Source organism: Pieris rapae, chromosome 5 (assembly GCF_905147795.1).
Source record: "Pieris rapae chromosome 5, ilPieRapa1.1, whole genome shotgun sequence".
Lineage (NCBI taxonomy): Eukaryota > Metazoa > Arthropoda > Insecta > Lepidoptera > Pieridae > Pieris > Pieris rapae.
The window spans coordinates 10,372,449-10,387,865 of record NC_059513.1 but is presented as its reverse complement, the minus strand read 5'-3'; the positions used below and the strand labels follow the sequence as shown (position 1 = coordinate 10,387,865).

The following is a 15,417-nucleotide window of genomic DNA, read 5'->3' as shown; positions in this document are numbered from 1 at the left end:
TGTCACTACTCACTTTCGGTTCATTTTTATGAAGTGGCATGCTCGTCAGTTATGGGTACTATTAATTTGTCCCATCTCTCCAGGTCCAGGTATTCGTTATCAGCAAACGCAGATTTTTCATTTATTTATATAATCATTAATTAGCACGTAGTGTGTAAACAGTCTGAATATAGATATACAAATCCATGTGATCATATACTGCTACATACTCATCTATTGGGTCTTTTACCTTAGTAAATAAAATTAAAACAATAAACAATACTTAATATTTATTACCATTCATCGAACCACTTACATTTATCACTTTCAACCACAAATCCAAGTTCTCTAAGTTCTTTCACCATGAAATCATCTTTAAATATATCGATCTTGCGCAACCACTCCTCAGTACTAATGACGTGCTGGCACTGGCCACCATAGTCTGGTGGAAGGTATTCAGGGTCTATATGCTTGTGGAGGGAGGCCATGTCGTAGCCGTGGAAGTGGAGGCGAGCCCACGCTGCTGTTGGTATAAACTGCTTGAAGAGGCTGAAGAACGTGCTGATAAACCAATTGTAGTTCACCACGTGCACTGCGTGGATGTTGATTGGGAAGGAAACCTGAAAAGTTATCTTCGTTTATTATTTGAAATGAAATCGTTTATTTGCTAAGATAGTCGTGAAATTAGATAGCTGATTATTATGAATCGCATAGTCAGCCATATACAAATAAGCATGCAAATGTCATATTGATTTTTATAATCGTAATAAGTTATTTAGAATTGTTACGCTTAGAGCGCGGCCACACAAATGACTATACCATGTCACACTATGCGTTGCCGCTGTGCAGGTCCCAAGTCCTGTGACCCGAGGCAAGGAGGGGTAAAATAAAATTGAAACGAAAAAAAAAAAAATTCGGTGCGACGCCGCACCATTATTTTTTTTTAACATCAGGAGGCTCATCTGATGTTAAGTGATACCGCCGCCTACGGACACTCTCAATGCCAGAGGGCTCGCGGTGCGTTGCCGGCCTTTTATGAATTGGTACGCTCTTTTCTTGTTTTTTTTCCTTAAGTCGAATTGTTAATTCAATGAAATATAACATACCCCCATTAAAGCTACAATCTGTCCAGCAACTGTTCTGGTCAGCTTGCTAACATGCCGAACCCCTAAACCCTCCAGGTCCACAATAATAGTGACTCCAAGGATCTGTAGCCTAGGCTGCATGGCTGCTATTTCATCCATGATTAGTGCACATCGCACTACGTCTTCTATTGGTATCTCCTCGCTGTCCCAGCGCCCTGGTATAAATGCCTCTTTGTTAAAAAAAACAGTTATCCTCAAATTAAACTAAATTTATATAATATGTTGTTTATCTTTGAATAAAGATCAATTTAATTATATATATTTTTTAGAGTTATTTTAAGAAAATATTTTGTCTGACAGCTTAAACTCACCGAACCTCATAAGCGTGATGCGGCCATTTTCGGGGCTATCAGGTAATGTACCTCCATACACATTCTTCACTTTTTGCAAGCCGAACGCACTGCAGTCGTACAAGTATGCGTTTTTACGTCTAAAGTCTTCATATCGGACCATCTGTGAACCACGGATATAAGGATCTCTTAAAATAATACACAGTACCATTGGGCTGCATTTAAAATAATATTAAATAGCCTTATGGTCAACTAGAATCCAGTTATATTATAAAATTCAGAGCAGAGTTTTTGTAAAACAAAATGCCAAAAATTGGTAATTGTACGTCTTACGTCAACGGTCATGATAACAGAACGTATTCCAAAAATATGAAAGTTGCTAAATACAAATTATATGTATTTCTCAATCCGTAACCATGCAATTTGCGAACCCCGGTGTAACGATGGTGATTATAGAACCTTGTCCATTGTACTACAAAAATGTGTAAAAGCGTGGTACGCTTAACTCTTACGAGTTACGGCACTTTAAATTAATACAGTAGTTATTCATTTTGCCTGCAATATTCTCATTATGCGTCAATTGTTACTATAGGGCCAATAAAAAAATTAAAAAAAATTGAAATATTTCGATTGCGAATGCGAATGCGACCTCTCTTTCTGTCTAAAAGGCTATATGCTGTGATAAAAAGAGACAAATGAGTAGGTTACGAAAAATAGTGCAATGAGATTGTTTTAGTTATGTCATATGAGATAGTTACGTGTTTACGGAAACAGTAATAACATTTTTTTTGAAGTGAAACTTCTTTAGAATCGTTGTGATTTCAAACCGGATGCAACGAAAAAGCGACAGTAAAAAGAGACAGAATCATTAATTCATATGATTTAACGTGGGAGAAAATGAGATAGATAAACTTCTTTCGAATCGTCGTGATTTCAAACCGGATGCAGCGGTAAAGAGAGACAGAAACATCAATTCATCATATGATTTAACGTGGGAGAAAATGAGATAGGAGGCATTATACAGCCTCTATTTACTGCCGCTTTTTTTTGATCGAATTTCAAACTTTCGTTGTTTTAGTTTTTGTCAAATTAAAGATTTATATTAAACTTATAAATTAAAATGTATAATTAAAATATACTGTTTTTAAAGAACACACACATTTAGATAGTGGAAAATGATTAATTTATATTTGTTTTTGAAGGTTTCACTTCTACCATGTGTGAATTGCACAAATGTTTTTTTTCGAAGTCTTTGTTGTGGGGATTCTCATTGTTGAGGGTTCCGCCCTAGTTCTGTCTGCCCCTTAAGAAAATTCATACATGCATGAGTGTCTCAAACGCCGACGATATATATACCTTTAATCTATCTCTTTTTATATTTTAGGAAATTTTCAAATCCGTATTGTGTTGAATAATGGAAACAATTTTATTAGAAATGGAAAGGGAGTCAAGGTCTGATACGGTTAATGCCTGGTGCCACTTTACACACCGCATGTTCAATGCTTTTATCGACAACACAATAATGTTTTGTCGTTTTAACTACCGCCTATAATTTATGGTAAAATGCTTTGTTTCTTGTCTGGTGTCCATCAAATATTTAATTGTTTGTTTGACGGAGAATCGAATCTTGTCCATTAAAGTGGTAAATCTTAAAGTGCATTTGATAATTACTAGGTATGTATAACGTGTAGGGTACGAAAATTTGATTCTTAAGGAATTCGTATGAATCAATCGCATTATACAAATCTTTACTTAAAAAAACATATGTGCAATTCACACATGGTAGAAGTGAAACCTTCAAAAACAATTTTTTTATTATTAATCATATATAAATTATTCATTTTCCATTATCTAAATGTGTGTGTTCTTTTATAACAGTATATTTTAATGATAAATTTTAATTTATAAGTTTAATATAAATTTTTAATTTGGCAAAAACTAAAACATCGAAAGTTTGAAATTCGATCAAATGAAAAAGCGGCAGTAAAGAGAGGCTGTTTAATGCCTGCTATCTCATTTTCTCCCACGGTAAATCTTATGAATTAATGTTTCTGTTTCTTTTTACTGTCGCTTTTTCAATTGCATCCGGTTTGTAATTACGATTCTTAAGAAGTTTATCTATCTATCTCATTTTCTCCCACGTCAAATCTTATGAATATATGTTTCTGTCTCTTTTTACTGTCGCTTTTCCGTTGCATTCAGTTTGAAATCACAACGATTCTAAAGAAGTTTCACTTCAAAAATTTGGATATCATTGAGGAATTAAATATTATTTCTTAGTAGCCAGCATTATTATAGAACAGATTTATTTATACATTACCAATTTATGCGCAAGCGCCGGTATAAATCTCCTACAACGAAGGAAGCGAAGAAGGTAGGCGTCATCCATTCGACGAGGGTTACACAAGCCTCGCTCTAAATATAAAAGAAAAAAACATTTACATTACATACATGGTGCATTTGCATTATAATGCAAAGGTTGGGTTTTATTCCTAGCCTATTATTTTCGACAAAGCTTCGAAGGCTCACGAATTTATACACGAAGAGTAATGGAACTACGAGTTTGTGATGAATGCTTTGTAAACATCTTACCATAGATGATACTCCTTAGTTCCTCAATTGCCGACTGTCTTTTGTCAGGATCCTCGTTGCAGTTCCGTCGAGCTACCTCCTCAAACTCCGGGTCTTCAAACCTGCTGATTTCAGCTGCGAATGCGATGTCGATGAACGCCATACTTATGTAGGTATGAAGCCAACGGCTCGGAGATCAATGCATCTGTTATTAGTAAAATAAATAAAGGAATTGTTAAATAGATTTAAACTCTTAGGCGTTTATTCTATCCTAGTATTAACTATCCTATTTACTAAGATAACATGACTTCATATTGAGAAAATTAGGCAAGTCAGGAAGCAAAAAGAAACTGAAGAAAGTTAAGCTGACTAAGCTTTTACAACGAAGGAATAATTATATATCGAATTGAAAAATTCAATTAAAAATTTAATATTTATATTTTTGATTTAAAGTTCAGTCAGGTTGCGCCCGACGTTTCTGTATGTTAGAATGTCTCTCCATATAACCAATGAGGTCACAACCTTGGAATCGCACGGAATTAAACTGTCAGAATCGCTATTGAAAATCCCAAGGACCCTCTTGTGACGATCATGATCAACATGGTAACTCCGTAAATAAAATCAACACCAATTTCTTAAATTATGGCAATACGAGTCGAATTATATTTTCTAGAACTATTGTTTTTCTATATATTTATATTCTTCACAAACAGTAGATTATTCAAAAAGGAATTAAAAAAATGCTATTGCACGGTGAACGTTTCGATTTTAATTAGTTTTTAACAAGAAATACGATAAAAATCTATCATATGGGAGATAAATGAACGTTTAATCCGTTTAAAATTAAAACTAACGCGTATGGGTTTTCATTAAGATTTGACGCATAATCGTGTAAAAAGTTTAACAAATGACTTGACTTTTTCGTACTAATCACTGACGTATAAATTTACAGTTCGTTCGTTCTTTCTTATCTAGAGTAAGTTACAGTGGCTGAGTACGATATCTGCTTGTCATAATCTCTGATAATATAATCGACTTGAAGTATATTAAATCACAGTGGATCAATATTTAGGAAACGCATTATTTACTTCTGCTAACATAATATGACACTGACAATTAAATTTTTTCACAGCTTGAAAGTAACGTTTAAATAAAGAATACCTTGTTATTAACGGTTCTTTTACCGTTTTCGGCACGTTTATTATGGAGCGGTGATAGTGAAAGGTATAAGAAAGTGGTCCCTTTACTTTTAAAAAGGTGTACGTACATTTATCTTGAATATTATTAAAATATCATTGTTACATACAGCAACTTATCTAGAAGTAGGAGAAGGCATTTAATAATGAAAATGAATGTTATGCACAATACCATATACTTTTCTTGGCCGGCATCGCTGTTATGTATTGCCAGTAAATAAAAATTAACCATTATTAGGGGAAATATCAATGTCAATGTTAATTTGAAAATTAAATGTCTTAATAAAACAATGTATACTAGTATCTAGGCATTTATAAACGTAGAAACAAATGATATGATAAGATTTATTATCTACCTGTACTATTAATATATCTTATAAGTTACATATCTAGAAATCAGAACCGTTTGATAACTAAAACTTTGTCATTGTAATTAATAACGCAAGGGTAAAAATAAGTAAATTAAAGTATTTTATTAGAATTTGGTAGATAGTTTATGTAGCACCAAAAAAATACAGCTAGCTGACATTGTCAGTCTGATATTTCAATATGACGGTAGTATGGAACAGTCATAATTTTATATTATTATATAAATACCAAAAACAACAGACTCACAACGAAAACAGGAAAATCTTATGTAAGCATATAGCAATCTCATAATTTTACAGTTTATAAGTACATAACATAACATAAATAAGACAAAAGTTGAGACGGAATGGCCACGTGCATCTCGCTCGTATATACATATGAATATTAAATTTCTCATGTAATTTTTTTTTGTAATGAGAAATAAAGTTCTTTAAACATTATATTTTCAAAGCTAAAACGCCTAAACTGCAAACAGTAGTTTATTTATATAAAATTTTTAATGCCTAGTATTGTTTCGTCTCAAGTGCCAAACAGTGGTAAGTGAAAAAATAGAACTCAAGAACAGAGTGTCTTTGCCAATACTAAAGTAGGCTCTGTATGTTAAATATCCATTTTAGTAAATCAGATAAGACTTAAATTACTTTTTAGCCAATTTACAATTACTTCAATTAGACTTGATTTTTATAAATATTGTTATTTCTTGCATAATATCATTAAGGAAAACGAGGTTACAAGTTGGTGAGTGGTTGATTGTGTGAAAATACTTAAGATAGAGAGTTGGAGCCAGTTGGTGGATGCCTATACTTTATAAAAGTCCTTAGAAAAATATTTTTGTATGAAATTTTAAATCTTTTGTAATTTTAATTTTATTATAATTATTAATATATTTGTAATTTTAATTTAAAAATATGGAATATGTCAAGGAATAAATGAGGTTAAATTATTGTAATATAATAAAAACATAGTGGCGCTGCAACCTTTTTATAGATCTGATTTTATGATTATTTGCAATCTAATAGGCAAGTAAGTAGATTATCAGCTTTCTGTACCTGACATGCCCTCGACATTTTTAGTACCAGCAAGCTAATTTAGTCATGATGTTTTCCTTTACCGTTCGAGCGAATCTCCAATAGAATTAATGTTCAGGTGCTCACTGCACAGCCGGAATCAAACCTACGACTGAGGAATGAAAGCTGCGAACCGATACCACTAGGCTAACACTTCTCTTTATTATTATAATACAAAAACTAAAATGCAATCTCGGCTTGCGTAGCGAATCGCTATTAAAATCTCATTATTAAAACATTAGTTTGGAATTGCATCAATGGTATATTAGTCTAAAACTGCTGTGGAATGGAGAAATTTATAATTAATATAAACTTGCACACATTCTTAACAAGCATTTAAAATTGACATACAGCTCGTTGGGCCCATAAGTAAAGCCGGCTTCAGAAAAAAGACAGTTTCGGTAATAAAATGCAGAAAATTAATTGAAAATGTTCCAGGTCTATATCAATATATAAAAATGAATCCCTATTGCCCTTTGTTACGGCATGACCCGTGAACGGCTGGACCGATTTTGCTTTTTTGTTGAGTTTGTTATTAATAAGAAAATTGCGCGGAAATGAGAAAAATTAAGAATACTTAATCAATTGAAACTTTTTTGATTTAACCTTATGGCGTTTGACATAACATTAACAGAATGTGTGCTGCAAATTTTCATAAAATACATATAAAATAATAATCTATAATTTTATTAAAAAAATGCAAAATATGTAATAAAATATACTCATAACTAGATCAGTACACTACATCAAAAAACTTTTAGAAAGGAAGACAAGAAACTGTATGAGGTAATATATAGGTATTTATTATATGTTTATGTCTATGTCTAGATGGCGCTGCAGTCGATACTCTCATACTTTGTTTGACTAATCGCTTGGAAATTACATGCAGGACAAAGTCTGTCGGATCCGCTGGTAAAATGCAGTACAATTGGAGCTATTTTAAGTTGGAGCCGTGATTCGACAAATTTCCTGTTTTTTATCAAACGGTACCTTGCCACCCAGGTATACTCTCAATGCCAGAGGAATAGCGAGGGTTTGGAAGTAGAGAGGATTACTTAGAGATAGAGAACCTTTAAAAGACATCCAGTAATTTCTGAACCATTGTTGGTTTCTTAGACCTACTTCGAACAGCAAAAGAAATAACATCATATTAATTGACTGTAATTTATGTCCAAGTAAAGGCAAGTAAGTATTAATATAGGCACTATTTAAATGTTTACGAAACGATTGGTTATGTAATCAATTTAATGTAAGATAAAGCAAACTGAAACTGGCTATGGTATATTAGTAAATAACAGGTATTTCAAAAGAAGGTTTATATTTAGTTGATCGATTTTAAAAAAAGTAATGTATCAAAAAAGTGTTTATTCATTATTAAAGTACACATATTGGGAATTTATAATAGTTATTAGTTCGTGGCACTCATTTGATCGAACAATAAAATTACTTACTTAAGACGGCTCGGCAGGTGGACCCAGTCATGGCTGCCATTTCATGACGGACATTTTACAGACGAGAACGATGACAAAAATGGAAAGAAACATTGTACTTCTTTGGAGTTTGGCGACCGGATAGGTCCTTAACCCTAGAAAGATAATCATATTTTGTAATACGGAAAAGATAATCATGCGTAAAATTTACGCATGAATTTGAATTAGTTGTAGGTTTAGGTTTAATAGTTTATTTTAATGAATTCTATGTTATTATATATACTCATATATTAAATTAATTAATAATGCAGATAATTTGTTAAACTTCTTTATTTGTATTTAAAAAATAAACAAAACTTTAAACGTCTTCTATAAGTCAATAAAATAGTATAACACTTACTCTTCCTAATGAAAACTTATTTTTTATTCAAATAATCAGACTCATTTTAAGTAGAAAATCAACAGTAAGCTTTTCTTATAATTTAGGAACATACATTTACATAAAAGTAAGTTACAAACAGCTTTGGCACATATCAGTATTATGCTCACAACATATAACTTTTTTACATTTTTGCAGGACGCATTTGCCTTTCTCCTTTTTTTAGAAGGGCAAAAAGAACAATAAATCCTTTTTTTTTTGCTACTGGCTCATTGCTATAGTCTTCGGATGTAACAGGCACTTTAATTGGCAACATATCAAAGATTTTATCTCGCAAATATCTCTTCAAAGTAGGTACTTCTCACGTCTACGCATAAACAAAGAAGACGGTCCCAAGCTAAGATTTTTCATAAATCTTTTGCGACTTAGAGGCTTTTCTCCTTTACGATTAACATTATCGCTGTAACTTACATATGCATTAATGCAGGCAATGTTAAGGCAGGCAAATTCCATATAATAAAGCCATAGGCCATCTATTTGTCTTTCTACTACAGGACATCAGAGAACACATTTGGTCTAGCGTGTCAACGCCACCTTTTGTTTGATTATAATATATTATCATTTCTGGTTTGCCAGTAGCTTCGTTGATAGTAGCATTCTCCTCACAAGATAATAACAAATAAACCATTTTTGCCGGTTTCGGTTTGTAGAAGACGAGAGTAAGGGGTCCGTCAAAACAAAACATCGATGTCCCCACTAGCCTGGAGCGACTGTTTTGTAGCTCTTCCGGTATCTCACGTTTGTTTGATCGTATGGTTCCCACAATGTTTAACTTATTTTTAGGTTAGGTTCTTGAGCCAAGCTTGTTGCCAAAGGGATTGAGGTAAACCAATTGTCCTCTGTTGCAAGGCTACGATCCTACGAAAGGCCGATGTGGAGACTGGTTGCTCAGTACTGCTTTGCTCTTCTAAGATATTACTTCCGCTTGGCGTCGGCTGTTCTTCTTGTATCTCGTCTACAAACCCTTCTTCTGTGTCACTCTGCACTTCATCTTCACTGTCGTGGTCCGCTACTTTACTGTCGGTGTCCTCACACGGAAGCATCATCACTTTGCATAAGAGCGGCCAGGATTTCGTGTTCGTTTAAATTGGTACTCCCCATTGTGTTATATATTTGCCTCAATATCTTTAAAAATGAAATAACAATATTAGTTATGATATAAAGTATTAAAAGTTACGAAACACAATAAAACTGTCATATAAGCCAAAATCATAAAAGTCACGATAAAGATAATCATGCGTAATTTTGACTCACCCGGTCGTTATATTTCAAAATCGGTGGCACTTACCTCATTGACACTTACGGCACGTGGCAGCTCCCAACGACGAATGAAATGTCCTAAACGCACAGCTATGGATTCGCGCTAATTAGAAAGTGAGAGCAATTTTTCGAAAACGCATGCGTAAATTTTACGCAGACTATCTTTCTAGGGTTAATTATCTTTTGGATCTTTTGGACCCTGTATCACTTCGTATTGCATCAGCATCCGCTTAGGAGTGTCCATATGTACCCCCCATAAGTGCCCTGGCTTTCAAGTAAGTAGCCAAGGCCTCCTTTGCCAAAAGAATGCAGATGGTTTTACTCTCCACGCTGCGCTCAACACACAAGACATCATACACCGCTCTCTTGCTTCCGTCAATGTTCCAGGCAACGCATCGCTAGAGACGATGGCAAGCGGCCGGATGGGACGTCGTTGATCCCTTGGAAGGGACGGACTTTGGTATGGGATGCTACTTGTGTGGAGACGTTAGCCCCGTCTTACAAGAATAAATGCTGGGGCGGCCGCAGAGCGGTCGGTTATTCCTTTTCCAGTTAAGATAATTGTAAATACTATATATTTGATTGCTATGTTAAGGTTTTAATAAACGTATATCTATTAAATTTAAATTAGTGAGTATATAATTTTTTGTCTGTTTAATTAAACGCTAACAAATAACAATGCATTAAAAATTTAATATATAAAATTCGTTAAAGTTTGTAATTAAATACCTCCGAAATGGCTCGACCGCTTTTCTTGAAATTATATTTGTATATCGGTTTGTGAATCGGACAACACCTACTTTTCATCCTTATAAATGTTAATAGTGGTCGGTTCACCCTAAATTTTGTTTCTTATGACACAAATACATACAACCCTTGAATGTAGTAGATATTTATTTTTATTAAATTATAATGTTTCCGAGAAATAATTAATATACACAGTAAAACAATGTTTGCCGGATCAGTTAGTTTTTGTTATGAAAATTGATACGTCTGCGTCAGTGGGCAAAAAATTTTAACCAATTTATATTTCATTGGAAGATTTATTTTATTGAGAAAAATAAATTCGTGTATGAAGCTTAATAGTTGACTGTCCAACTAACACAATTAATGTTAATTGTATATAAATACTTACAGGCATATAGCAAATACAAATATATTAAACAAAATAACAAACTGGCGATCTGTCATACGAGGGTACCCAAACAAAGAACTACCAAAATATTTTTACTCTATAGAATTCTATTCTGGGACCAACCCGTCCCTGAAACTCATTTCCATTATTTTGCGTAGGACGGTAAATATAATTCTGCTGTACGCGTGTATGTCAGTCCTCTTAAACGGCTAGACCGATTCGAGTGATTATTTTTTGTATGCATAGGATGGCGCCTGGCATAGTTTAGATTCACAAATCAGCCCGGTAGATGGCACTGCAATCAGTATCTAGGTTGTTTACCTAAAGTGCAACTAAACAGCTGGGTTTTTAGGTACGAGTCTCGAAAAGCTCTCTAAAGCTCTTAGCGCGTAACCAAACGATCTAGGTTTGATTCCCAAAACATTATTTATCTTTCATTCCATAGGTACTTTGTTTAATATCCTGATCACTTGAAATATTATGAGGGACGTCTATCGGGTCCGCTAGTACTTACAATATAAAATAAAGTATAATTATGATAATATCGATTTTACTTATACATAATGATATAAATGAAAGGTATAGAAAGATAGAAAAAAAAATCTCTTCTATTTGACATATTAATGATTTTAGGTATTTGAACATATAAAATTGTATAATTAAACTTGTTGCACAAAAAGAATACTTTTATTTTAGCATATGACAGGTTGAGATTGTAAGTGTTAGTATAGTTTTGAATTGCTGGTAAAAATTATTGTTTTCAGAAAGTCGTTAAAGATGAAAATTTTAAATAATTAGCTGCTATCGTATATTTCATCATCTTGAGTACGTACGTATCAGTAGGTTCAAGAAGCGGTTAGTTTAATTGTCTTCGGTAGTACTTTCCTTTTAGCCGTACAACTTTCTTTAAAGACAATTTATTGATATTGGAAAATTATTCTTGCTTGTTATTTTTATTTTTGAGCAGTGTTGGTTCCAGCCTAGTTGCTTCAGCGTGCGACTCTCATACCTGAGGTTTCGAGCAGTGGCTGTGCACCAATGGACTTTCTTTCTATGCGCATTTAACATTAGCTCGAACGTTGAAGGAAAACATCGTGAGAAAACCGACATGTTAGCGTGTGTCAGGCTCTGGAGGCTGATCATCTTCTTGCCGATTAGATTTAAAAATGATTCAGAAATCTGTGTTCCAGACCTAAAGAGGTTGTAGTGGCACCGATTTATTTATTTTAGTTACATATTTTTATTATCTAAAACATGACCCAGTTACCATCCAACATCCAACATAAGAAGACCCATCAAAAACAATAAAATATGGATCGGTTCTAACAACGAAATATTCCGAACGAGCCATAATAATTACTAATTCATTATCAACTGCTTATCAGCTCAGTTTTGAAATGCTTTAGACAGTAAAAAGTATCATGTGTGTAGTGTGTACACCATTGTCATAGGCCAATTAATCCTTCTGTATCAAGTCACACAATGAAACAAAAAATCAATACTCTATACAAGGTAAGGTTAGTTGGTTTTGCTGTAAATTTTAAATCAATTTGAGATTATGATAAAATACTATTGTGTCTTAAGTGGGTAATTTTATTATTTAATTCCACTAATATAATTTATATAGAACAAAAAATATGAAATAAACATTATACACAAAAATATTCAAACATATTCTAAAAGAAGAATGAAATAAAAAATATTAAATACATTTAACTAAATACCTAATTCAGCTATGTTGTGTGATGCTGTGATAGTGAGTTTATGTACGAGTGTGTGTGTGTTTGTGCGAAAGAAGTGTGCAAGCGCTATGAATATTCTTAATACTTCTTTTAAATTTCAAGCATCTTCTGCGATAGCTTATACAAGTCAAGGCTTTAATATCGATTTTGTATTATGAATAACTACACTACTACTACCAAAACTGTATAATATGTAATAAAAATGTTTCCATCGATGAAATTGTAATTCTTTTAAAATGCATTTTGCACATAATGTTATTATATACGTGTTTGAAAAGTTTCGTTTATCTTGTTCTTATTTTACAAAAAGTTGTACATTAAAAAAAAAATCGCTGCTTTGTACGAAAATTTTAATTAAATGTTTTGCTTTGTTTGAAGTTTCCTATAAGTAACTTGAGATTGCTGGCGCGACTTACATTTCCAAATATTAACCACAGTCAAGCAGCTATGCCACGCAGGAATAATCTTGTTAAATATTTCCACACATCAATACAAATATAACTCTATACCTAGTAATATCTAACAAGAAGGGTATGTGGAATTGTCTATTGAATTTGAGTTTATGTAATAATTATCCTTTGAATCGAATGGCAATGTTCCCACGCGAATCAATCAAGCTGTGGAAAATTTGAAATATATTTCCATACCTTTGACAACGTCATGTAAAATGTAACATGCGGAAAAGCAATAGGAAGTAGTAATTGTATTAGATAATACTATAATTAGTAACTATCTGTCGCAATGCCTAGAACTTAAGAAATATGTTTTCTCATACTAGACAAGACAGATCTTATATATAAAAGTGGTCCGAAATAATTTGTGAAATAAATATACACACTACTGATATACTGATATATAAAAAAAAGGGGAATTCGTAAAAGATATTCTCGATTCAGAGCAAGTTCTAAGCTCTGTTTGTTAATGAATGGATTTTTCCATAATTATAGCCAACAAACAACAAACTCTTTACTCGTTACTAGCCCTCTTTAATTATGATTGTGATAAATAAATACTTTTTTACTTGATAAGATTAACTACACTCACAGTAGATAATATTATATACATGTATACTTATTTATATAAACTTACATAATATATATATATGTCCGAAAATAAGTAGTCAATAAGCATAGTAGAATATTTGGCGTCTATCATCTAACCAGGGCCACAGAAGTATAAAGAAGCAAAATTATAATTCCAAAAAAGACAATACCTTCTTAATTCAAATCACAAACAACGCCTTCCGATAACACAACACTATCACCACAGATAGAAATATAATATGTCAACAACCAAAGGTTCAAAAAACAAATTGTTGAAAAATTATAAACAGTTGAATGACCACAAACATTCACTCGTATCCACGTAAAGAGGTTCTATTTTAAAATTAAAAACCCGTTTTGAGGCGTGCGTCTCTGATGATGGCGGAACGAAATGTGTTTATAGTTTATACTTTATATCTCGATTTTCAAGGCGTAAAGCAAAACAATTGTTACCTTCGTGTTTCGCATATCACTAGTATTATTATAAGAAACATACTAATGTATTGTTTATATTATTCTAAAAGTAAGGTCAGCTTAAATCATTTATTTCATTGCTCCCTGGCATAACAAGTGAGCGGAGTAATCACATGGTACCGTTGCACGTTTTTTCTGGTCTATAAAATATTTGTATGTATTTATTTATTTGGCAATACAACATAGCTTAAAATGTTATGAATTGCTAGATTTTATGTTGGATTCTTTTTATGTTACAGGAGGCAAACGGTGTTACGTGATACCCTTGGAAAATTCAGTTTTCTTTTGCAGTGGGTAGCTGATTCCAGATAGTGATGGAGCGCGGCAAAAACCGCCTCAAAAATCGCTCATTTGTACTCAGCTGTACCTACAGCTAATTCGAACAACTCTTCTGAACACTCTTCGTTGTAAATTAGTTAGAGTATTCCCGAACTAATAAGACTTTAATCAATCTACATTTATTACATGTAAAAATAATAAAACCTATATAGAAGTATTGACATACATTTCAAGATCATTGAACTTAGCCAATAAAAATAGTGAAAGCTCTGTTAACCAAAGAGATTATTACAACTAGCATTATCTGTTCAAACAAAGCTTATAGCGAAAGCTAGTTATTATAATCTATGGTACTCGACTGTGCCATATTTTCATTTTGTTTCATGACTTAACTCATTACTTTAATGTAACCTTTTTTAAGCCTTGACTTATTTAAGCAATAGCGGAATGCTTAAGAATAGCCCAAAATCACCTCATGCGCATACCTAAAGTCTTTAGGACTTGACAAACGGGACAATGGTTTAATTTAGGTAAAATAATTAGTCATTTAAAAAAACCAGTTATTTATTTAGACAAAGGCTTAAATATTACGAATCACAAAATTGAGGTAAGTATCCAAAATGTTTAATACTATTCATATTTATCAGACGAACAAATTTGTTTATAGCTGGTGACCATTTCAAATAGGAATGCAGAAACTCTTGGCATGTTTTTTTATATTCTGCTACTCAATTTTTCGTCCCACAAATTATTTTAATATTTTGGGGACACCGGGACTCGTAATTGGAAAAAGGAGCAGTCCTGTTCAAAACGGGACGGCTGGTCACATACACACCACCACGTATATACTTCTACATCATCACACAACACATCCAAATAGGATATCACTAAGTTAAATATTTATTATTGAATACTTTTTACATACTATGTGTTTCATCTCAGGCTATTTTTTTGTTATTATATATAATTTTGTTTTGTTACCTGTAGGCAGTGGCGTA

At 32.9% G+C, this 15,417-nt stretch overlaps 1 protein-coding gene across 3 annotated transcripts; it reads right to left on the bottom strand.

Annotated features, from left to right (window-relative positions):
- Positions 1-252: 252 nt before the first annotated feature.
- On the bottom strand, positions 253-14,075 carry LOC123689210 (clavesin-1-like). Of its 3 annotated transcripts, none has more exons than XM_045628408.1 (6): positions 13,837-14,075; positions 4,007-4,190; positions 3,735-3,829; positions 1,436-1,577; positions 1,086-1,279; positions 253-599 (listed from the first exon to the last, which is right to left on the bottom strand). In XM_045628408.1, the coding sequence occupies exons 2-6, from the start codon at positions 4,146-4,148 to the stop codon at positions 273-275; spliced, it is 900 nt and encodes a 299-aa protein (XP_045484364.1). In that variant the 5' UTR covers positions 4,149-4,190; positions 13,837-14,075; the 3' UTR covers positions 253-272. The 3 variants fall into 3 exon arrangements, with proteins under 3 accessions (XP_045484364.1, XP_045484366.1, XP_045484365.1); XM_045628410.1 differs by lacking the exon at positions 13,837-14,075 and adding an exon at positions 8,069-8,089; XM_045628409.1 differs by lacking the exon at positions 13,837-14,075 and adding an exon at positions 5,354-5,373.
- Positions 14,076-15,417: the final 1,342 nt, after the last annotated feature.